Genomic DNA, 24619 nt, shown 5'->3' on the forward strand with positions numbered 1-24619 from the left:
TTTTTCAAAGTTGACTCAAAGGTTTTTTTTTTTTTTTTTTAAGTAAAAATGTTCAGATATTTCTGCAACAGCGGGAAACTGACTGGTTGATGGTGCTGCAAGAATGTGCATGATCTCAGCAGGGGCAAACTGGGTCATGCTAACCAGCCAAACCTTGACCAAAACACTCAAGCATTAAAGGTATCACTGAGTTACTCTTCAGCTGTATCAGCAGTCAAATAAAAGCTATTCTGGGAGAGGGTCAGCACAGGTAGAACTTTGTTGAGATTATATTACCCACCAAATACTACTCACTTTAAATCAGAAAGAAACAAACAAATAAATAAATAAATAAAAAGAGAGAAAGAGAAGAGAAAAGAGAGTACACTTTCATATTTTTTTAAAAACCTGCTACAAACCCCCTCTCTTCTTTACTTTGCTGAAGTTGCTTTACATACAGTTGGAGAAAAATTATGATGAATGAAGCTTTCATCTAACGTGAATTGCTGATGGCCCCTTAGACTTGGGGACCAATTAATTTTCTGCCAAGTTGCAATGTGCTGAGATTATTCTTTCAGATCTATCTATCTATCTATCTATCTATCTATCTATCTATCTATCTATCTATCTATCTATCTATCTATCTATCTATCTATCTATCTATCTATCTATCTATCTATCTATCTATCTATCTATCTATCTATCTATCTATCTACTACCTTATAATTGAAGTTGCAAATATTTTCATTTTTTTGTGCTGCTCCGCAGAGGCAGATCTTTGGGCTTTCTAATACAATTTTAGCTTTTTATTTAGTGGATTTCATCTATTGTATCCTCAGGCTGCTCACTCGGTAAAAAATGTTGCATTATTGATATCTGTGTTTTTTTAGATGCTGTATCTGTATATGCTGAACACATCACAAGAGTGGCTGACCCCTCTTTTCTTCTTCTCATTGTCTCATTTCCAGCTGCTCCGACACTTTCACCGAGGTTATTTCCCTGACAGAGCACATCCGTGTTCTTACAGTCAAATACATAGATTTCCTCTGGGATGAACGCTTATTGAGCACAGTGTCTGATATATGGTGCGTAGCTCTCAAAGAGATGTACTATTTTATAGATCTTTACTTACGATACATCTTTTCACAGACTCTGCCTGCAGTATCCAATGCTTTCTGCTGTTAACTCCAGTGTTTTTTAAAGTCCTTGTCACCATCAGTCAGCATTTACCGTAATGTATCCAGGAGTGGGCCTGGAATATGAAAGCTACGTAAAATGTTTTCCACACGTTTATAAAAGCTTCACAATAAGACACATGCGTCTAGGCATTAATCAGCACACAAGCTTCGAGGTTCAAAAAAGCTGTGACGCTGGATTCAGCAAACCCCGAGTGAAGAAAAATGATACAATTTAATGTCAAATCTGCACACAAACCTCATTCAACATGCAAACAGAATTTACAGAAACAGTGTACAGAATCTGGGTTTGACTCTACGTGGAGACATTCCAAAATCAAATAAAAATGCATTTTCTGGAGGAAAAGTGTGTTGTTTCTGAATTGTCCACTTATGGATACAACTATTTCATAAGATTTAATGAATTCCAACCCTGTTTTACGGAATCCATGAGAATGTGATTCATTACGTCATACTTACCAGAACATCAAGGTCATTCTAAGGCATATGAGGCGTTTATTTTTATTTTTTTATATATATATGAACAATAAGTGTGTGCCTGTTTGATGATATACTGATTTATGCCTAATGGCTTAAGAGCAGCAGACTCACTGTAGGGGTTTATGTGGTAGTGAATATAGCTATGCAGCTTGTTAATACACCATGGACCGTTATTAATAATCAGTTCAATGCAAAATGTTCAACAAAGCATGTGATTAATTGTGTCAACCCTTCTGTTGCCTTATGCTTTTTGGAATTCGACAGAAATTACGATTATTTAACCAACAACTCCTTTGTACACATAATAACCCACATTTAATGAATGCACAGTATACAGTATCTGAAATATAAAATGTCAATAATATTTGCTTCCAACGAAAAATAAAAATACAAAGTTCATACCCTGACATAAAACTTGCTTGGCTACATGATGCCACGAAGAAAGCAAAAACGGTTTACAGAGTTTGCATTTACAAAAAAAAAAAAAAAAAAAACTTTCTGGTAGCTCCAAGGTCACCAATGATTTTCAAAGATTTAATACAAAAACACCCCACAAAAGTATACACAACTGACATGATTGATCAGTTACAGTGCGCAAAAAAAAACCTACGCTTTGTAAAATGAGTATGACTGAGAGTTTGACAATAACACATTAATTGCAAAAATGTCCTTCAGGTGCCATTATGTTGCGCTTTTTTCCTTCTGTTTCCTTTTCACTGACCTTTTGTGAGAACTTGTCCAACAAAATAAATTGTCCTTGGTCCATTATGCTGTGCTCTGATTGTTTCCCTTGATTTCCATGGAGACCCTCTCCTTGCGTCCAGAGTATTCTCCGATAAAAGAGCCGTCCTCGTTGAAGTGAGCATCCTCGTCGCCGTAGTCCACCATGCTGTCTCCACTGTCCCCTCCTTTCAAGTCACCATTCAACGAATGCTGGCTGCTTTTCAGTGGTTTCTCATCATTATCGCTGTGTAAGACATGGGAAAATAACTGAGTTTGGCTGTCTTGGTCTTTGTTATGTTTGATTGGTCTAATGCTAAACCAATTCCTCTAGAAGATATGGAGGAGCTAGATAATATCATTTTGTACTCACTCACTCATTTTTTAATCTTTTTTTTATATATAATATTCTTTTTTCAATAATCTTTATGCAACTATTTCCATAAAATTAATAATGACCTGTCCATCTCCAAAATGAATAATATATAAATATAAATTTATCCCACATGAGATTGACACATATGTGCGTACTATTTCAGTTATACACACTGCTGTTTAAAAGTTTGGGGTCAGTAAAAACAAAACAAAACAAAACAAAAACAAATTAAGAAATTAATAGTAATTAATATTTTTCTTTTGCAAGGATGCATTATATTGAATAAAAAACTGAAAATTACAGAAAATTTGTTTCAAAGTAATGCTGGGTTTTTCGGGGTTTACTCATCAAATAAAAAAATAATAATAGATATTTATTGAGTACCGTATCAGCGTATTAGAATGATTTCTGAATGATCATGCCACTGAAGACTGGAAAAATGTATATATATATATATATATATATATATATATATATATATATATATATATATATATATATATATTTTAGAAATATATTAAAATAATACAAATGTATATTTATTCATTGATAAAAAAAAATAATTCACTATATATATATATATATATATATATATATATATATATATATATTTTTTTTTTTTTTTTTTTTTTTTACACCGTAAATGCAGTCTTTAAGACATTTCAAAAACATAAAAAATCTTACTGACCCAAACTTTTGAATGGTAAGTATTTTAAAGTCATATGCAAACTTCGTGTAATGAAAAAAATTGAAATTTAAGGTTTGCTTTACTTATAACATAATGAGGAAACTGTTTAACCCTTGCTTTTTGCCCAAAATTCAATATCAATAATGTGTTTAACAAATAACAAATGTACTAACTTATAGCATTTTAAAGTCAATTATATTATTTATATTGAAAAAGGGAATAATTTACAATAAATAATGACTTTGTCTGGTCCTTACACAAATCTTCTTGTCTTCAGAAGGCATGACATAGAAATAATAATGATTATAAAAGAAATAAAAAAATCCAGGTTCATAACAATATGAGGGTGAGTAAATAATAACAGAATTGCCATTATTGTGTGAACAACTCCTTTAAAATAGAAACAAAGAAACACTCCAGCATTACAATTAATTGCCATTTCAAACACACCGTGCATGTGCCTATGAAACCACCAGCCCCACACTCAATGGAAGGACTAATATCATAGATGAATAAAAACTTATGCGATTCTGAAGGAGGATGGGTGCATTTGAGCATGCTTTATCTTCACTCAAACTGTGAAGCTCATGCATTCACACACTGAATGACGTCTACATAAAACAGGCCTTGCGTTTCAAATAGTGGAACACAAGACAACGAGTCAGGCACATCTATAGTTCAGCCTTCATTAAGAATATGTCTCGGATAACCTGCTCAAAATATTTCAGATTAAATTTCACTACAAACACCATTCCTCAAAGAGAATGTTATCGGATCTCCGAATGATTAATGAAACAAGAAACACATTTGATGCTGGCCTCAATAAATGTCTTTCAACTAAACCAGATTGTTTACCATCATCTTACTATGTAATTTTTTGTTCACTTGATCTCAATACAAGGTGATCTTAATTTTTACTGTAAAGCCATTGTTAAAGTGCTACATGTGTACTAGCTACTCACAAAGCACCACATAAAACAGGAACACATCAGTGTCATCGATGTGTGAACAAAACTGGTTTTGTTGTTATTGTTTAGCACATACGTGTGGTGGTTACGTTAGCTTGCTGCACGTCCAGAGCTCAGGCTGGTTTGGTGCTGGCTTTCAAACCAAAGAAAAAATGCACAAATTACAAGTAAATAGTGTCAGAGGTTGCCGTCATTCTGCCTCTATGTGTGCAGTAAATCCTGGTGGCGGTCTGAAATACCTGTATTCACAGAAGGTATCATCATTTATGCCCTGGGACTCCAAGTCGGGGTGCAGGTCCTCTTTCTCTTTCACTGAATGAACAAAAGACATACACAACCATTTAAAACAGTCTAATAAATAGTCTAAATTATATTTGCACACATAAATATATGTACGTCAAGGTAATTTAAGGTTAGCCTGTAGCTACGTTTCATGCCAGCTGTTCCATCAATGTTTTTCATTCATTAAGATTATTAGTATTAAAATTGTACTGCATCAGCAAGCACAACTGCAAGTTCATTTTAACACATGCAAGTGAACAGACCTGGCTCATGCTGTTTCTGTACAGTAATTAGAAGGGGAAAAAAATCACAGCTGTAAAGGTTACAACAGTTTAGAAGAACAACGTTATTGGGTAGAATCTTGACTCAAACCCAATTTACAGCCCCCAACGAAGATGCAAAATGTTCTAAATATAAGCGTGTTAACATGTTCCATGTGCTACTGTGATGATCGAGGTGTGAATGTGATATACAATGATTTTCCATCTTACTTTCAGTGTGTTTTTTACTACTTGTTAAACCTTTTGGCTTTATTATTCTTAAAAGAAAATCTTCAGACAGTGTGGACATTTGCTAGTGTTCTCTGACTGATTTTTTAACAGATGCCGTTCACATTCACAAAAGAACTCTGCAATTTTCTCCAGCAACTGATTTGGATCATTGTGTGAGAGATTACCTGAGTACTTTCCGCCTTTGTTTCGGTTCACAAAGCATGCTATGAGCACTATGAGGGTGAGCAGAGCTATGGCACACATGAGCCCGATGAACCAGGCCTGGTTGGAGTTGCCTCCATGAATGCTGGCCAGACCTGTGAGAGACAAAGCATTCTCTAAGTTTGACATTTCCTGAGGACACTGCATTGAATACTGACATCCAGTGAGAACATCTTACGCTACATGAGAGACACCAGGCAAACTCTAGAATGGAAATGTGCAAATATTAATATTAAACTGCCAGGCTGCATGTCTAATTACTCAGTGCCAGAGGCTGATAAAGCATAATTCCTTCTATCAAATCCACAGAACACATGCTCTATGGACATGATGGCACGCCACGCATGACAATTTTATCACAGGATTTTGCTCGGGACTCTTGATGAGATGGGAAAAGAAGAGAAAAAGACAATTTTGCTTTGCATTTCCGTCATCTCGGAGACTGCGTTCTCCTCACCTTTAGCACTGGTCCTGATAATGTCCTCAAAAATACTAGAATTATCAACCCAGCTTTTAGTCATGAGACGCACTGTGTATTCAGTCCCAGGTTCGAGCCCTTCAATGGTGTGGAAAGTCTTAGAAGAATTTAGCGCATTGGAAATCTTCCAGATACCTTCATCTACAGGATGTACATAGTGGGTGAAGGGATATTAGTATACTAAGAAACCTGTGCTATATATATATACACATAATTATGTATATGGGGGGGAGGTCAGAAATGATTATGGCTGCCAAATTAATGTTATACAATTAAAAGTAATATTTTATACAAAGTAACACAATTGATAATTGAAACTATAGGTATTTGTAAATTCCATCAAGATTATATCATGTAATTTATATATATATAAAGTTGACAGCCTTAATAATTATATTTTATATTTATGCTGTAAATTATTATTGTAAATCTATATATATCTACTCCTAAATTTACAATAATGCTCTAAAGATAAATCATGTAATGAACTTTTTATCTTTTGAATTTAATGTGACTACACAACCAGTGAGAAATCCTATAGAAACTCAAGGTTTCATTTAGAAGAACAGGGATGGAGAACGGTAAGAAAAGCTTACGGTTTTTCATAAAGGCAACATATAACTCTGACTCCGTCTGCTCTGTGCCTGGAATCCAGCTGATATTTGCAAAGTTGTGACTAACTGAGGTGCTAATATTCAACACAGCTGAGAAAAGAGAGAGATTACACAGCGGGTTAGTACTGTAAATGACACGAGGAAGGGTTGCTTGTTAGATGACTTGGAGAAGAAAGAGTGCCTTCTTTATTTTCTTTATGTTTGCTGTAATATATGATCTTTGCCAGACATCACTTCAACAAAATTATGCTATAACCATATTTTTTGACTTGCATTTTCAAGTTGCAATGGTCTGCAAAAGAAAAAGGGATTTAAGGCCCATTCACACCAAGGACGATTACTATAAAGTTATAGTTAAAGTTAAAGTTAAAGTTACATTTAAAAGACTACCAGAGTCCACACTGCAATTATATCAATAACAGAACAAAGAAAGGATATTGTTGGAATCCCTTTCTATATATATATATATATATATATATATATACATATATATATATATATATATATATATATATATATATATATATATATATATATATATATATATATATATATATATATATATATATATATATACATATATATATATATATATATATATATATATATATATATATATATATATTTTTTTTTTTTTTTTTTTTTTTTTTTTCTGGTGATCATTAAAACATCACAGCCAATCAGAATCCATCCTGATTTAAAGGTATAAAGTTTATACAGTGGCAGACAACAAAAATGCAGCACATGCTTATAATAAACATACTGATACTGTGCATGGGTGTGGATGTTAATATAGTTATCGTTATAGTTTTCTTTTCGTTATAGTTCTTAACACTGTCCTAACCAGGTGTGGAACCAGAGAAAATAATAAAAGATATATGTATATTTTTTATTTATTCAAAGTTTTTCACATCCTGTTTTTAAGCAGGTAACCCCACCCACAAGGAAATCTGAATGGTTTAAATCCAATTCCACATAACTAACTATTGTGCAGTTTCATGATCATAATACTAATAAAATAAATAAATAAAAACATTGATTTGTTCACATCTTCAGATGAAATAACGTGCTTCAAATGGAAACAAACATAATAACTAATTCATAAATACATATGTTTTACTAGTACAGTATATGACATTACTAGTGAAGTAAAAACGCTGGAGCACTCAAACTAATGCAAAATAATTACCAGTTTGACAAAGGCATTTTGTCAAACTGGTACTTAGGAGCTCATAATTACTGTAATCTTGTCATGTGAATAATAAATGTGTTTTGAGTGGCTGGTAGTTCGTTGCATTGCAGAACATTTTTACTTTCATTGTGGTCAGACTAATTACTTGTCACTGGAAACCCAAGAGTCGCGGCTGGTTAAGACACAGTGCAAAGAAGTTAAAGTGAAGGGTTGTCGCAAACAAATGGCAGGTCTTCAGATGACAGAATGAATAGAAGAGTGGGGTTTAATTTCCATCAGAAACATAGCTGCGAGTCTCCTGTAATTAAATGACTAATTAACGACCTGTATAATGATGTGCTTGTTACACTGGGTGAAATAAGAAGAAATAATAAGAGATCATTTTAGACAGAGTTGCAGGGTAGTAATTACGCAGTCACCAAATTCTGATAGTTGCTGAAAGACCTGGATGCAGCGTACACTGTTTCTATTCAGGAAGCCAGAAGTATTCGACTTGGACAATTGCTACCTACACGGTGTGCCGCCGGAGCTATATCAATCACAGATAACTTGTGTTTTCATCACCTTCAGGTGTAGCAATTAGGCAGACTGTTGTCTGCTGTCAAAACTCATTACTACACATCTCAATCACACAACACCTCTCCCTTTGGGCGAAACATGCAAATGGAACACATTTATTCTCAGGCTCTTTTCAGGAATCCATCTGCACCGAAGGACTGCAGCTATCCTGTCCATCGCCCCATGCTTGAATGACATCCTCTAATCGTGATGCGTTTCCATCCACCCTGTTATTGTAGAAACTGCGTTAATCATCGGTGTGGTGTGACACCTTTGCTTGACATAGAAATGATGCTATAAATATTGAGCGAGCTAGCTGGAGGTTTGTCAGTCCGCATCTGCTGCCACAGTGGGAGGGAGGAAAGCTCGTGCCACACGTGTCCTGCAAGTCTAGTCCCGAAAGCCACTTTTGTGGGGAAATTTAGCAACAGAATTTAAACGACTTCCCTTTATCCATTTAAAAGCCACTTCTGTGCTACATCAGCACTATTCTTCAGTCCACTGATAAGTCCCAACAAATCAGACATGTTCACTTCATCCACAAATACAGTACACTACCGTTTGTGGTCAGTTTGATTTTATTTATTTTCTTATTTTAAAGTAATGAATACTTTATTCAGCAAGAAAATTTTCAATTGTGACAGAAAAGACTTGCTTTTTTATCCCAAAATTACATTTTAATATATTATGATATAAAAAAGCACTGTAATAATATAAGTGATAATAAGTGAGTGAAGTGACATTCAGCCAAGTATGGTGACCCATACTCAGAATTTGTGCTCTGCATTTAACCCATCCGAAATGCACACACACAGAGCAGTGAACACACACACACACACTGTGAGCACACACCCGGAGCAGTGGGCAGCCATTTATGCTGCGGCGCCTGGGGAGCAGTTGGGGGTTCGATGCCTTGCTCAAGGGCACCTAAGTCATGGTATTGAAGGTGGAGAGAGAACTGTACATGCACTCCCCCCACCCACGATTCCGTCCGGCCTGAGACTAGAACCCTCAACCCTTCGATTGGGAGTCCAACCCTCTAACCATTAGGCCACGACTTCCCTATGCTACAGTATTACTGTTTTATTGTATTTTTGATCAAATAAATGGAACTTAGGTGATCATACTGTAAGAGACTTCTATCAGGAACATAAAAAAAAACAATCTTACCAACCCCAAACTTTTGAATATGTTTCTATTACAAAACTGAATATTTGTAGAGTTCACTAGCATAAAACCTCAAATCATTTATTATTTGTTTTTTACAAACTTGTTTTTGTGATTAGTACCTATGGAAGAAAGAGTAGCATTAGCCACAGGGGAAACAGTAGTTTTTCTCGGAGGAAATTGTGAGCCGGATTTTCCTGAAAAGAAATAAAGGATTTTAAATGGTTTGAACTGTTGTAAGGTAGTGATATGGCTTAGATATAGGTAGCCATGTGATGTACTAAATTAACAGATGCTAAATGAAATGTAAAAATTGTCTATGTTAGCTGAACCACAGCATTATGCAATAACTATTTTGAATGGAACGGGATTAAATGGTCATGGCTAAATCAGTTAGTTTCAGTTACCAACATAGAGCAGATGACAGGTTAATAGTGAGATGTATCTAATTTAGCAAACACCTATGGAAGATGTATACTATCAGCTAGACTCACACAAGCACAGGGCCAAAAAAGAAAAAAGAAAAGAAAAAATAATTGATTAATTGACAAGAATCGATTTCCCTATTATGACCACATGCATTTTCAAGATAGAGTCTTACATTACAATACAGCTACAATTGTATCTTCTAGACTATAGTGTTAGCTGTTTCTAGTGCTAAAGAAAACAGACGACTTCATACTGATGTTGAAAGAGGCCACATCTGTTGAGGCTGGCAAAACAAAAGCAATAAAGCAATGAAAAAGACATATTGCAAGGACGACAGAAAGACAGTGAAATCAAGACAACTTTAGTTCATAAGACAGCTTGTTTATAAGACTGCAGTGCCTGTTACGGAAGCATTAAAGCAAGAATGCAATAGCAAGAAGCTTGGAAAGTTCCATTCCAAAGTATTTCAAAATGTGATGGCATATTTTTAAATGTCACACCAGAAATATGACACTATTAAAGAATGGGTTTGAAAGGCATATTGTATGTATCAGATGGAAATACCATGGTACGTGAGATGGAAATTAAGGTATTTCAAAGAATTTAATAGTTTCGTGGGCAAACACAGGATATTGCCATGGTAAACTGTAACTGAAACTGAAATCTACAAATGCAAATAGATGAACTGTACACTTAAATGTGTATTTTGGATGTTATATTTCCACTAGTCTGAAAGAAGACATGATATGGTTGCAAAAACCAAAATCTTAAAACTTACCAGAAAAATAAATAAATAAATAAATTAGGGCCGGGACTTTAACACGTTAATTGAGATTAATTAATTACACAAAAAATAATGCGTTAACTAAGATTAATTAATTACAGAAAAAAACAATCCCGCATTTTTAATAACGTATTTTTGCACCGCGGAACGTTTCTCACTGGATGAGTTTCGGCGGACCGATTATACTGAAGCACCAACTAGCGTTCGCACATCACCACAGCACACATCGAGCCTCAAGTATCACCTCAACGCAAAACATATAGCAGCTAGCGTGGACTTTACACTTTATGTTGAACTATGTATTATTTTGTTGGTGCAACAGTTTATGTTGAACTCTTTATTGTTTTGGCCAAGGTTGTTGAGAGTTGGACTTAGCATGTTATGGCCTCTGAAGCAACAGAGAGATGTTTTGTAATAGTCAGTGTTTCCAATATTCTGAATGTAATTGACAGTATTGTGTTTTACTTAAAAACACTTTACAGAAGGTTCCAGCACCTATAAGCTTCCTGAATTTCTGAAATGTACTATTTCTAAATTGTTTCTAAATATGCTATTGCTACACTTAATGGCAAACATTGCACTGGTCTGGCTGGACTTGGTTGAACAAAAATAAACAATATTTTGTTGCTTAAGCTTATGTATTCAGTCATTATTCAATGGTATACTATAAATCCATGTGAAAAAAAAAAAAAAAATTCTCACTGTTCTCAGGTCAAATATTTATATGCGATTAAAATGCGATTAATTTCGATTAATTAATTACAAAGCCTCTAATTAATTTTTAATTAATCGATTAATTTTTTTTAATCGAGTCCCGGCCCTAAAATAAATAATCATATTAAATTACAATGGTATGTACATGGAAACCAAGCAATTTCAAATAATACAATAGTTTCACCATGTTTCATGGGCAAAAAACTAAAATGGTATTGCCATGGGGCAGAAATACCATGATACTTTTATTATATTATCAATATTCTACTCCCAGTACTTAAATGAAACACTAATTATTAACCGTATTTGAAATCAGCTGATTTTCAGCAGCTGTTTCCCATTGACACATAAAGATATCTCCCCTCACATCACAGCACTCATTTGTTTTCTTGACTGTTTTCTATTACTCTGCCAAAATACTGGAAATATGCCTTTGGATTTTCATCTCAATCATATTTCTTCCATAAACTTCCTTATGAACCCTCAGCAAAACGGAAATAAACAGCACTTTATCAACAATCTGCTAACTGCCGATGGTAAGTATGGCAGCTTGAACCATTAATCATGATAAATGTGCTGTAAATTCACAGTTGTGTGTTTTTTTTCTTTTAATATATATATATTTTTATGTTGATTAGCAGCTTATTTCTATGTCTGTATTAATAGCAATCCAACATTTCCATTCCCAAAGGCAACATATTATTTCTCCTTCCTTTTTGCAGGCAAGCTTTCCCCCCCAAATCAATAAGCGCTTGGTCTTCCAAGACAGTGATGAATGCAGCCCAGTCGCACACTGTTATGATATTGTTTAGCTATAAAGAAATTCTTAGATGGGCATATGAAAAGCTTGGTGAGATGGGAGGTCGAAATAATGTCCTCTGCATTCCCCGGGTCGATGCCCATAACTACACTGACTTGGTCATCCATGTCAGAAAGCCAGATTTCCTGTCCTTTGGAATGCCACAGGCTGACTCCCCCGAGACGCCCCCACCCCTGAACAGCTGCCACCCGTACTCACTCGCTTCAGTGACTGTGGTGCGCTCCTCGCTGGCAGCTGGTCCGCACCCCACCCGCGTGCAGCACCGTAGGTAAAACTTATATTTGCTCAGTGCTTCCAGATCCTGGAGGCGCAGCTTACTGCTGTCAGCAGAGATGTTGAGGGTAGTCAGAGAACCTGGTTCCTCTGTGTCATTTACTAAACAGGAAAAGGAAACAGAACATGCTATCAATGCAAGGTATGGTACATTTCAAAACAAATTAATACAAATCAACACATTAGAATCCCTGGATTATAAAAAAAGAAACAAAGCTATTCAGCAAAGTTGCATGTGTTGTGTTTGGTCGCTCAGCTGGACTGGTAGCAACAAGGCCATGTCATTGAAACATCAGAATGTTTCTTGACAGACACAGGATTCATACTTATGGTATGATGCAAAAGTATCACAATGTTATTGTGTGGACATGTCATGGCTATTTTTTTTAAATATAAATACAGGTGCATCTCAATAAATGAGAATGTCGTGGAAAAGTGCATGTATTTCTGTAAGTTAACTTAAATTTAAAACAAAAGAGGAGTGACGACAGTGAAGGATGAGAGAGGACCAGGGCTGGACTCTATTTTGTGTTTTTGTTTTTGTTTTGTGTCCGCCACTAAACATAAAATATATACATTTATTTTATACACCTTTGTCTTCTCAGGTGTAAATTACAATGACATTCATGATAGTTGACAAAGGGTGACCATATGCACCGTTCATATGGGACACGTCCCAGCCAGGATTTTAATAATGCCCAAAATCTCCAGGTTTTGGCTATTTGCACTGTGCAGTTTGATCTTTGTGTAACATTCATGAGAGCTATAAAGAGCCTTCTCACATGCAGCCCCACGATTGGTCGATTATGTAAAATACCTGCATGTTATTGGTCAAACTGCTCTGGATGTTTTAGGCAATATTAAAATACTGTCCGGGACGTGTCCCGTAAGAACGGCGCATATGACCACCCTAAGTTGACACCTACTCGCATATGACTTTTACAAACAAAAAAATTGTCTTCGAAAATTTAAAACTTCTCCAGGTCCCAAAAATACCCTTAGACCTCAGAGGGTTAAATCTACAAAATGCAAAGAGACAAAGTAAAACAAACAAACAAACAAAGAAAACTTACATGTGCATTTTGGGTGGTTGCTTTCCACTAGTATGAAGACGTTATGGAAGAAAAATCACCCAAAATCTCTAAATTGTGTATAGCATAAAAAACAATGGCATTGCCTTGCCGTTAAATATTTTGACACAAACCAGGTTTTCTCTCTTATTTGCATCCACTCATGTCAAACCACTTTGCATTAATAACCCTGGCAAGAACTGCAGATGACCTTTCACACATCACAGCAAGGGACGAGCTTTATTTACATATGGTCTACACACATAAGCATGTGTGCACTTGAAAGTAGCTGTCAGTCAGTCAGGAAACACATGTGTACTGAATAGGGTACAGCCAATTAAGTCATAATTTCGAATCCATGTGTTCTTGATGTGTTATTTAGCTATTGTGCTTCAGTTGTTTAAATAGTTTTTTATCTGCACTGCAACATGTCCCCCTTTCCTATAAAATATTTCCCAATAAGCTTTTCAAACCAAAATCTGAATCCTCCATAATTCACTGTGTGAATTGTTAACTCTGTGCGATTTTAGCATAGTTGGATCTGGCTGCTGGCCATCTGTGCAGTGGCTCTTTAATCCCAGTTGCTATTTTCCATTCGATGGGTACAGCTGTGTGCTCTCTTGCCAGCATTTTACACATCGCTTTCTTCAAGGGGACTTCAATGAGCCCACTTCAAAGGAAGCAGAATGGTTTTAGCAAGCTCTCCTGATGAAAATGTAGTTTCTTTTAATATGCAACCTGACACTTGGCCTCAATGATCAGCCGCAGCATCAAACACAATTAGCTGACGAGGCCCCCCAGACTGTATGCCTCATAATCAGCTTCGTCATCATTCCTGCTGGGATCTGGTTGCATGTTGAATGGTGCACACGCACAGCCTGGTGTTATACTGTGATATGATCCATGTAGAACAGCATAGAGTGCGAGAAAAGGTGTCGGCTTGATCACAATGGAATACCCGGTCATAAATGTCTTTTCATTTAATTTTCTTTTCATGTACAGTAGACCAGGGTTTCCCAGACTGGGGTTTGTGAGGGAACTGCAGGGAGTTCAAAAAGCTAATAATTCATTAAACCATAATATATATATATAACCATAATAAAAATTCTTTATATATATATATATATTATAGTCGCTATATAATAAATATATTATAGTCACTTATTTATTTTACATATTTTAACTGGAAAATAAATTAAAAATACTAATTAAGACTTATTGCAGTGTAGAAGCCATAGTATTAAAAAGTCTTAAGTGCTGCTGATGCTTGCATGCTACAGGATTGATTAGTCTAAATGTTTTTGATATGGTTAGCTACAATTATTCTTAATTTGACCATTACATTTTAAATATCAAAATCTTTATCTTAAAAAAAAAAAAAAAAATCCCTTGATATTTACAGATATGCTTCATAATGTTTTGCTTTTCCTTATAGTGCATCACTTAACTATTAGTACGATGTGCATTGTTAGCCTTCTACGTTTATGTAATCAGCAGTGTTTCTCTCTGTAAATCCTAATTAAAATCAAACCATACTCTAATAGCATGCAGTAAATAGGTGTTTAATTCACGAGTGTGTCTTCAATTCGATTTAACAGGACCTGTATAATAAAAACAAGCAAATTGAGTGAGGCAACTTTAACTAGTCAAAGTAATTGTTTCCCATAAATCATTTAGCAAATATACAACTGCGTCTTATTGAGGTCCTGTGCAGTTATTTTCATAACACTGTAGTCCCTGTTGAATGGAAGATGCAGCTGCCAACCCTAAGGTAGGTGGCACAACGATATCTCCTAGTGGTGAGACATAGGCATCACTCGATGTAATGAGACATGAATCAACAAAGAGCACTTTGCTGTTTTTGTATGTCCAAATCCTCATCTGCATCACAGACAACATGCTGACACAGGACAATAGCTTTTTTATGCTCTATGTGGCAAACAAAATTTACTTTCTGTACTCTAGCACTTTAAAAGACATAAACCGAGGCTAAAAACATTCAATACAAATGCAGTGGTTTGTGGTATCACTGTAGAATCACTGTAATGACCAATAATGCAGCTGTGTCATGGACCACATGAAAAACGAATATCAGAAATAAAAGCTGTTTACGCAAACCCCAGAACATAACCCTCACAGCAAGATGCAGGCATTTATAGCGATGGTTATGAGCAAATTAGAAATGCAGTGTTCACATACTTAGCTGATACTGGAAGATGTAGCCAATTATGACTCCGTTTGCATCAACCGGAGGAGACCAGGTCAAAGTGACCTCATGATTCTGGATGTTTGTAACACTGAGAGCAGACACTTGACCAGGAACTGAAGAAAGGGAATGAAAGAAAGAATTGACAGATATATTAATCATTTAAAGGTACGTTTCACCCAAAAATGGTCATTATTATTAATTTGTTCATTCCAAAACTTTGTGACTTTCTTTCTTCCATGAAAGACATCTTTCCCTACATCAAAGGTCTCACATTTCATTTGCATTTCTAAGTATTCAAACTTGTTTCCAAATATTCTAGTCCCTTGACATGTGACTAGAATGGTCTCGTGACAAACCAGAACCAACTGCTGCATCCCAATTAACCTACTTATACAATGATCCTAAAATATGTACTCTTTTTCTGAAGAAAAACAAATAAATAATAATAATTTTGGAAATATCAACATTTGGGAAATATTTGTCATAATTGCATATTTCCCGGATCGCAGTGTCATCTTGTTAGGTGCATCCTGATACCATTAAAACTGCCCTGTCAATCATCCTGTCACTGTCAACATATTTAATTTAATTTAATTTCCTACTATTCTGGAGAAAAAAAATGATGTTGCATGTTGATCTGCCAGTCAGTAACTTGTGCATGATGCAAGTTAATGACTAAACATATCTTTATAAATGTTCACAAACTTGTTGCAAATTAAATATAATGTGAAAATATATATATATATATATATATATATATATATATATATATATATATATATATATATATATATATATATATATATTTTTTTTTTTTTTTGCATTATGTTAGATATTGATTATTAATCACTCATATGTCCTTGTCTAAACATCCCTACTCAACCATCAGTCTCACACTGACATGATTTTTAACTGTTTTTCTAAATTGCAGCATACTACAATTTGGGACACACTAATTCTAATTTTGAATGCTATTTGGTGATGTACAGTGTGCCAACTGGAACATAGCATGTATTTTAAGGTAAACTAAAGGCTGGACAAACTTTTTGACTTTTAAAATTGGAAAAAAAAAATTACTCAACACTAGGCATCATACGCTTGCTGACTTGAAACTGGATAAATAGAACAACTGTGCATTGTACTGTGTACACTAAACAACTGAGGAGTACACACTATCAGAATTTTAAAGTTGTTTCTAAAACAATAAGCTCACACAGAAACATGACAAATGAAAACAATTCGTGTTCCAAAGTAGGCTCTAAATATGAAATGTATTCGAAATGCTGGACAGATAGTCTGAATCAAAAAAAGTACATGATGTGATTTTCAGTGAAATCTATCAAATACGACTAGCTCTGACTTTCATCAATTAGCGTCTACTCATCCAGACTGCAAATCCAAATGTGTTATGTTCAGCTCAAGTGTTCACACATTTCCTCCCCTCACTCACCTCCCTCAGGTGTTTTGAAGCTGACCGGATGACTGCCAGGTCCGTTTCCTCTGCTGTTAAAGGCCATGACAAAGAGGCTGTATTCAGAGAACGGCTTAAGCCCTGTGACCACCGTATGGTTCCTCTCGCCTGAGAATGTCAATGTGTGTTTGTCACCGTGTGTTTTCTTTGAGTCCAGCAGACTATGCCTCCAAAAGCTTATCTGTAAGTACATGAGGTTAGATTAGCCCACGGGTAGTGAAAAACAGCTGATGAGTAAAATACCACCATTGAGTAATACGTGTGGATAGCTTTGACAGCTTGCTGGGAAACAAGAAGAGTTTCAAGGTCAAAAATGGGGTCACTGGCCTTTAAACCATGGCTTCAAAGCAAAACACATGTTGGTGCGGAATTACCCTGTAGCCCCCCAGATGTCCATTGAGTTTGTCCTTGTGAACATGGTCCCATCTGACCTCCACCATGGTGTTGTTCATCCCTTTTACGGTTACATTCTCTGGAGCCGCTGAGGGGACTATGGACGAATAACATGCAAATGAAATATTACAAATAGCTCTATATAGCTGCCTTCAAATTGCACTGCTCCTAAATCAAGGAAATGCCAGTGAATTAGATTCAGCTATATCCATGAAACAGGCACCATGAAATGAGGAGTAATTTTGTGGGTAATCATGGGAAAAAGTGTGGTGGGGGTAATAGTTGTTTATGTGGAATTATGGACTATAATATTTTTTATGCTTTGTAACTACATTTCATTTTCAAACACTTGGCAAATTATATACTGCAGTGGTTTACCATACACAATCTAAGTAATCTTCCAATCTCACCATGACACTTGCCAATGGGAAGACATTTTTGATTATAATGGAATAAAACCTTGTAAGCACCAGTGTTGGAGAAGCAACATTAAAACTCTACCTTGCCAAGCTAAGCTACATTTCAATTTTAAATATATAACATATATATATATATTAATTAACCTAGCTACACTGATGGAAGCTATATATTTTTAAATTATAACTACATAACTACTCGGGTTGGATCCATTTTTTAAACACTGTATTATTAACAGCCCTTATGCAATATTTGAAAACCTTCATAATGCAATTGGATACGTTTAAAAAAAAATCATAGTTTTTAGTAAGTGAACCAAACTTGTTTAAATACTATAAAAATACATTTCATTTAATGTATGTTTTTCAAATATCACCATTGAAACTTTTTGCGTTTGGGTCTATTTTGACCGAGGTTTCAACATGACTTGTTGTTTTTTTTTTCAAAAGCGTTATATTTGTCTTAAACATACTATTGTTAACTAAAATGCTTATTGCAGAATGAAAAATGTGATAATCTGAAAGTGAACATTTATGTTAGTTAAATATATTTATTACATTAAGCACATTCTAGAATAATAGTTAATAGTTAGGTTGATTTTTTTATTATATGTAATATATATTAGAAATATTTGTGTTAATACATATACATACACATATACATATATATATATATATGTGTGTGTGTGTGTGTGTGTGTGTGTGTGTGTGTGTGTGTGTGTGTGTTAGATTTCATACATTTCAACTTTTTTAGCAGTCATAAGTGTTAATATCACAAATATACTCTGACTACATTTCTATCAAAATTGAACGGAAATCAATGCTAATCAATGGGAATCAATACTGTTAAATACTGTTAATACTGTTACAGATGAAAACAAATACAAACAGATTTGTAATCAGATGAAGTTGAGAACATGAAGACAGAATTATTATTAATATTATTATTATTATTTATTTTTATGTGTGGACCATCTCTTTATAAGTATTACAAGAATCCTAAACAGAACAATTAAGGAATCTGAAAAGATAAATCTCTGTCTTGCAGGGATTCAAACACGTGATTCATTTCTGAATACGTTTTTTCCACATGAACCTTCAAAATGGTTCACTAGAATGAATCATCCTTTCATTTTATCAGCTTGATTACGCACAAACAGCAATTTAGCATTCATTCGCTACGTTTAGCTAGTTACTCACGAAGACGGGCAAATAAGATAAGATAGAAATAAAAAAGAGGGAGAGACTGCGAAAGAAAAGGGGACTAAACTAATCGTGCTGCACAGAGATGTAGTGACCTGAGATAACATCGGGATGGCAACTCCAAAAGAAAACTGATGGCAAGAGAATAATTATAGCCACAAATGTAAATACCTCATAGCCATGATAACATTACATTTGTTAGTCTACAAAGACTCTGACTGAGGAAATCATTCCCGCTTGTGCAATTTAATATCCTCAATAAGGCACAACAAATCGGTATATCAGTGCTACTGTTTGGATGTAGTGTAAAGGCAAGAAGGTATTTCATCAGTATTTTCTGTCCTCTATTTTTATGGTTCTTGTCGTCACACATGTGCTGCACTTTTTCTGGGGTGGTGGGAGACAGTATGTGTTTACATTTTCAGGCAATGTTTCTTTGCAATGTAATAAGACCTTTACAGACAAGCAAAAGGTTAGGGGAAAAAAATAAGATGCGTCTTTCAGGATCTTCACCTGCTTTGTATGCTCTCAAAGGTAAAGATGCACCATGCTTTGACAAGTGAGTGAAATGTCAATGGCATTGGCTTATTTGAATGCATGCTCAGCTCCACACTTCAGACACAATGGAGGTTGCTCCTACTTACAATCCTCTCCGGAGTACGCTGTTATTATTTCAGGATCCGGACCCCATCCTGCGTGGTTCTTGGCCTGGATTTTGATCTCGTAAAGGACGAACGTTGGGGTGTTTTTAACAACGAACGAGTGCCTCTTCACCATGTGCTCTGTCCAGTCCTCTCCAGAGCCATGTCTTCTGTAGCTTACTTTGTACTCCAGACCAGGCCCGTTGTGTTCAATAGGTGACAGTGGCTGTGAAAGCACAACAAAAGAGCTCAGTTCATTTGACAGAAACAGTATATCAAAGGAAATAGTATTTGGTGAACACTTGGTGTTTTTATTGTCTCATCCTCACAGTGCACACTCACAGACTATTTGTTGCTGACTGTATGATGAATATTGCACACACAAAAATGGCAAACACTGGCAGAAATCAACATTTGCTATTAGACTGGCTGGCTTTACTCAGTTACTTACTCAATAGTAAGGGTGCACGTTTATATAGAACTGTACATTCATGCTTTTTTTTTATGTCTGAGAAATAAGCATGTGAAACAGTATAATATGTTAATTATTCTTTCTAAGTTTGAGATTGGTAATGTTTTTGATAGACGTTTCTTATGCTCACCAAAATACAGAAAAAAACAGTAATGAAATAGTTTGGTCAGGGAACTTTTCCTTTGTTGATATTCCCTTAACTTTTGAACGGTGGTCTTTTATTTAATGATTTTTCACATTAATAGTTTTCATTTTATAATTCATTGATTTTATAATAGTTTTTTTTTTTATTATTGGGGTAACTGCTGCAGAATGTTCAGTGCTTATAAACCTGGTTAATTGCCAACGATTTATCATGATGTCAAGCATTATAACAATTGACTTTTATTAACAAAGCTCTAAGGTACAGCAGATAACTGTGATTTTATCATAGTTCATTCATCTTGCAGAAAAAATCGAACTAAATGCAATTATTCATTAACATCCACCATTAACAATGAGATTCCTCATAATTCTATAAAGTAGGTGCATTAGTATGAAAAGGTGGCCAAGTAAAGGCTCAGAAACTGTAAAAGACATTCACCTTTATGTGAATATCTAAATTTATGTATCCTTTTCCTTTGACTATTTAATCACAGACTGACCCTGGGTTCCTTTTGATGGGAACCTGTGTCCAGAAAGATCCATTTCAGCAGGGCTTTGTAACTTTCTCAACAGCATGGCAATAAAGATAGCCGTGTTTTGCTATGCAAAAACTGCTATCTCAGGAAATACGCTTATCGAAAACCTAACAACTGACACTGTTAGTTTGCACTCCCCCTCTGAGAACTAAATGAAGTTCTGTATTTGAGAGCCCTTCTTTATCTGTGCACCGCTTCCAGTGCTTTGAACGTTAGATATTCCTGAAGACTACTGGAAATGAACAGTTAGCATCATACCTCCCAGTTGAGATCCATTTCATGTGGCAAATGACCTTCGATCTTGATATTTTCTGGGTTTTTGTCGGGTGCTTTGGAAAGAGACGAAATGTGGATTATGTTGGAGATTAAATTGTTAGTGGAAGAAAGAAAAATGGCCTGTGAAAAGACTGGAGCTTAAATGACAAGGAAACTAAATTTTCTCACAAGTTTGAATGTTTTAAAGTACAGTAGGGGATGAGGTTGGCCAATGTGACGTGTTTATAAGAAACAGTAGGAGATACCTGAAAAAAACATGCTCATAGATACCTGATGCTGGAGTTTTGTATCTTTCAGTGGCTTGGCTTGGCCGACCTCTTCCCACCTCATTGGTGGCGGAGACTCTAAATTGGTAGTCTACGTGTCCGTGAAGATTCAGCAGAGCGAAGTGGTGGTTTCCTGGCACTCTCATCATCTCCCTCCAGATGCCCGGCTCGTGTTGGCTTTCCTCAAACTCTATAACAAACTCTGCACAAAGTTTCAAATTGGAACTGGAGTCAGCACAGACAACATTTTAATAAAGTGGCTTTACTCAGGACATATTCTTTACATTGACTTATTCAAACTGACTACATAGGTTACACCAATGAAAATTGTTGTTAAAGGTTAGATCAGGTAGAAAACAGACCTTACAGTAACAACATCAAAAGTCCTGTTCTTTAACAGTGCATGATCAAAATGTATCTGTCCATAAACTGCATCCTAGTGTAGCTGTGTGGCCTTTATTTTGTATGATACCTTGTAACGCATTAAATTTACATAAAATTTCAATTTCATTTTACACTTCCATTCAAAAAGTTTGGGGTCAGTATGATGTTTGTTTTTTTGTTGTTGTTTTTTTTTTTTTTTGAAAGAAAATTCAACCTTTATTCAGAAAGAAAAAAAAAAACGGACAGTAAAATACATTTATTTAAAATTCAATATTTTCTGTTGAACTTTGTGTTTGTCGTAAAATCCAGAAAGAAAAAAGTACGAAAAAAATAAAATTTTCAAAAAAAATATTAAAAAGTTGAAAAAAATGTTTTCAACACTGAAATTAGAAACCATGTTTCTTAAGCATCAAATCAGCTTATTAGAATTTCTGAAGGATCATAAGACATTAAAGACTGGAGTAATGATGCTGAAAATGTAGCTTTGCCTCACAGGATTAAATTAATCTTTAAAATATATTAAAATAGAAAAGACTTATTTTAAATTGTGATAATATTTCACAATAGTTTTTTTTTTTCGATCAAATAAATGCATCCATGGTGAGAATAAAAAAATATATATAATAATACCAACCCCAAAGTTTTGAAAGGCAGTGTAATTAGCATATGTTGAGGCAAAAATTGACCAAATGAACTAAATACTTTTCTGGACGACAAGTCGGCTTTGCAAGTCCTAATCTATAATCTGTGCTCACTACATCCAAGTTTAGTGATACAGTAAATGGAGAATATGGGTGTTACGACTATATTACTAGTAATGGAGCTGTTGTGGTCATCTCCTGGAATCCATTGTAGTTTCACGCTTCTGCCTTTATGTTCGGAAAGGATCACATCCTCTGGAGGATCAGGAACATCTAAGGAAACAACAAACTTTATTTTAGGGCTCTCAATCGATTAAGTATCTCGAGTTCAATCAGATTCTTTACATGATATTGTTGCTTTTTTGTTTTTGTGGCCGTTTTATAGATATTTTGAAGACAGTCAGAGAAATGAAGAAAATGACAGGGAGGAGAAGGAGGTTGGGGCTGGGAAATGACTCCAGCTGGTTTCAAACATGTCAGAGCTCATGCAGTACCTGCCAGGTCACGTCTCCAGCTAGTGTGTTTCTACAAATACTATGTGGTGCTGTCTTATTAAGTGTATAATTCCAGCTGTGGAGCAGCAGATAGCCAAATCCCACCAGTGTCGTGTGCTGAACCCAATTCAGCCCTCAAAGTGTCTGTCTACCTTTACTTTCCTCAACCATAAAGACAAAAATAGTGCATAACTCACCCACAACTGAAAGGTGTGCAACTGCCATGTCCTGGTCGACTGGTGTTCTGGCCACACAGACATAAAAGCCCTGGTCTCCAAAGCTCACATTAATGATTTTAAGCACTCCTTCGTCTAGGATATATCTACAGACACCAGCAAAGGCACTGGTTAGACAGCTCTGACATTCACTACTGTAAAAGATTGACATCTTGTTGTATCTCACCGCGCGTTCTCGCTGCCGTTGAGGGCCATGCCATCTTTTTCCCAGAGGATCTCAAAGTCATCACCAGTGGAGGGATCAAACTCTGCCTGGCATGAAAACTGGATAGTAGTTCCGGCCAAAACCCGCAAATCGTGTGGAGGATCGACTATTCTGGTGGGATCTGACAGGGAAAACAAGTTATTTTGGATTATATGGATTAACTAAATGGAATGATTTTTCTGAATCTAGTAAACAAACTGATTTACAAAAGAGTGTCTGTTTCTCTTACCTTTGACTTCAAGTGTTGCCACGATGGCAACTTTGCCCTCCGTGTTTTGAGCAAAACAAGAATACTCCCCCATGTCCTCTTTCATCACCTTGTGGATCTCCAGCGAACCATTCTTATAAACAGAAAACCTTTCTCCTTCCACTGAATTGGCACTGTCAGTTTTACTCCTGTGCAACCATAAACCAGCCGTGTCATTTTCAGAAAACAGCATCAACTTTTTGCATAATAGTGTTTGCATGCCTTTCTGAAATCTAAGAAATAAAAATAAAAATAAATTGATTAATAAATCCACCTAAAATCCTGTAAACCACAATAATCCAAATAGACTAAAAAGGTTGCAGGTCATTTTTGCTACTTTTTGTAGCAAACTTTTTTTTTTCTCAGCAAGGACACTTTATATTGCTCAAATGGTTACAAATTGTTTATGTTTTAAATAAATGCTGGTATTTTTAACTGAAAAAAAAAATAAAAAAAAAATAATAATAATAATATTTTTAAATAAATCCAGCCTTGATTAGCATAAGACTTGTTTTACAAACATAAAAAAAAAAAACTTACCAACCTCAATTCTTTTTTACGATAGTGTAGATTTTACGAATTAAGTAAAATGTTCTGTTTGCTTTCTCTTACTGTATATGGTACCACAGTCAACACTTCTGCTCTCTGCATTAACTTAACTTATAACAGTAGCATACTTACAGATCCACATGAGTAGTTTACCTCATTATCAAAGTGCTGAACACAGCCTGAGGGCTCACCCTTGAGTAAACTGCTTCACAAGGGCGAAACCACACAACAGAGACTCTAGCACTACAACACTAACACCCATAGAGCCATGCTGCCCCCTGCTGGCCTAAGCAAACACGTCCACTACAGCAGGCTCTACGAGTACATAAAATTGG

The 24619-nt window shown here is 35.4% G+C and overlaps 1 protein-coding gene across 9 annotated transcripts in view; it reads right to left on the bottom strand.

Annotated features, from left to right (window-relative positions):
* Positions 1 to 1370: 1370 nt before the first annotated feature.
* The window catches only part of LOC113050330 (neural cell adhesion molecule L1-like protein), an 83664-nt gene continuing 60415 nt past the window's right edge, over positions 1371 to 24619 (bottom strand). For 5 of the 9 annotated variants that reach the window (XM_026213187.1, XM_026213189.1, XM_026213186.1 and 2 more), the window contains 14 exons: positions 23718 to 23884; positions 23450 to 23609; positions 23245 to 23369; positions 22725 to 22826; positions 21533 to 21730; positions 21245 to 21315; positions 19838 to 20060; positions 17556 to 17671; positions 17161 to 17362; positions 15701 to 15823; positions 12357 to 12533; positions 5366 to 5497; positions 4647 to 4719; positions 1371 to 2622 (listed from right to left, as the gene is read on the bottom strand). In XM_026213187.1, the coding sequence (XP_026068972.1) occupies positions 2421 to 2622; positions 4647 to 4719; positions 5366 to 5497; positions 12357 to 12533; positions 15701 to 15823; positions 17161 to 17362; positions 17556 to 17671; positions 19838 to 20060; positions 21245 to 21315; positions 21533 to 21730; positions 22725 to 22826; positions 23245 to 23369; positions 23450 to 23609; positions 23718 to 23884 (2071 nt within the window). In that variant the 3' untranslated portion in view covers positions 1371 to 2420. Of the gene's footprint in view, positions 2623 to 3696; positions 3711 to 4483; positions 4541 to 4646; positions 4720 to 5365; positions 5498 to 9425; positions 9609 to 10093; positions 10124 to 12356; positions 12534 to 15700; positions 15824 to 17160; positions 17363 to 17555; positions 17672 to 19837; positions 20061 to 21244; positions 21316 to 21532; positions 21731 to 22724; positions 22827 to 23244; positions 23370 to 23449; positions 23610 to 23717; positions 23885 to 24619 lie in introns of those variants that run through there. The other 4 variants (XM_026213192.1, XM_026213191.1, XM_026213193.1 and 1 more) reach the window with 4 other exon arrangements.

Source organism: Carassius auratus, chromosome 31 (genome assembly GCF_003368295.1).
Source record: "Carassius auratus strain Wakin chromosome 31, ASM336829v1, whole genome shotgun sequence".
In the NCBI taxonomy this organism is placed as follows: Eukaryota; Metazoa; Chordata; class Actinopteri; order Cypriniformes; family Cyprinidae; genus Carassius; species Carassius auratus.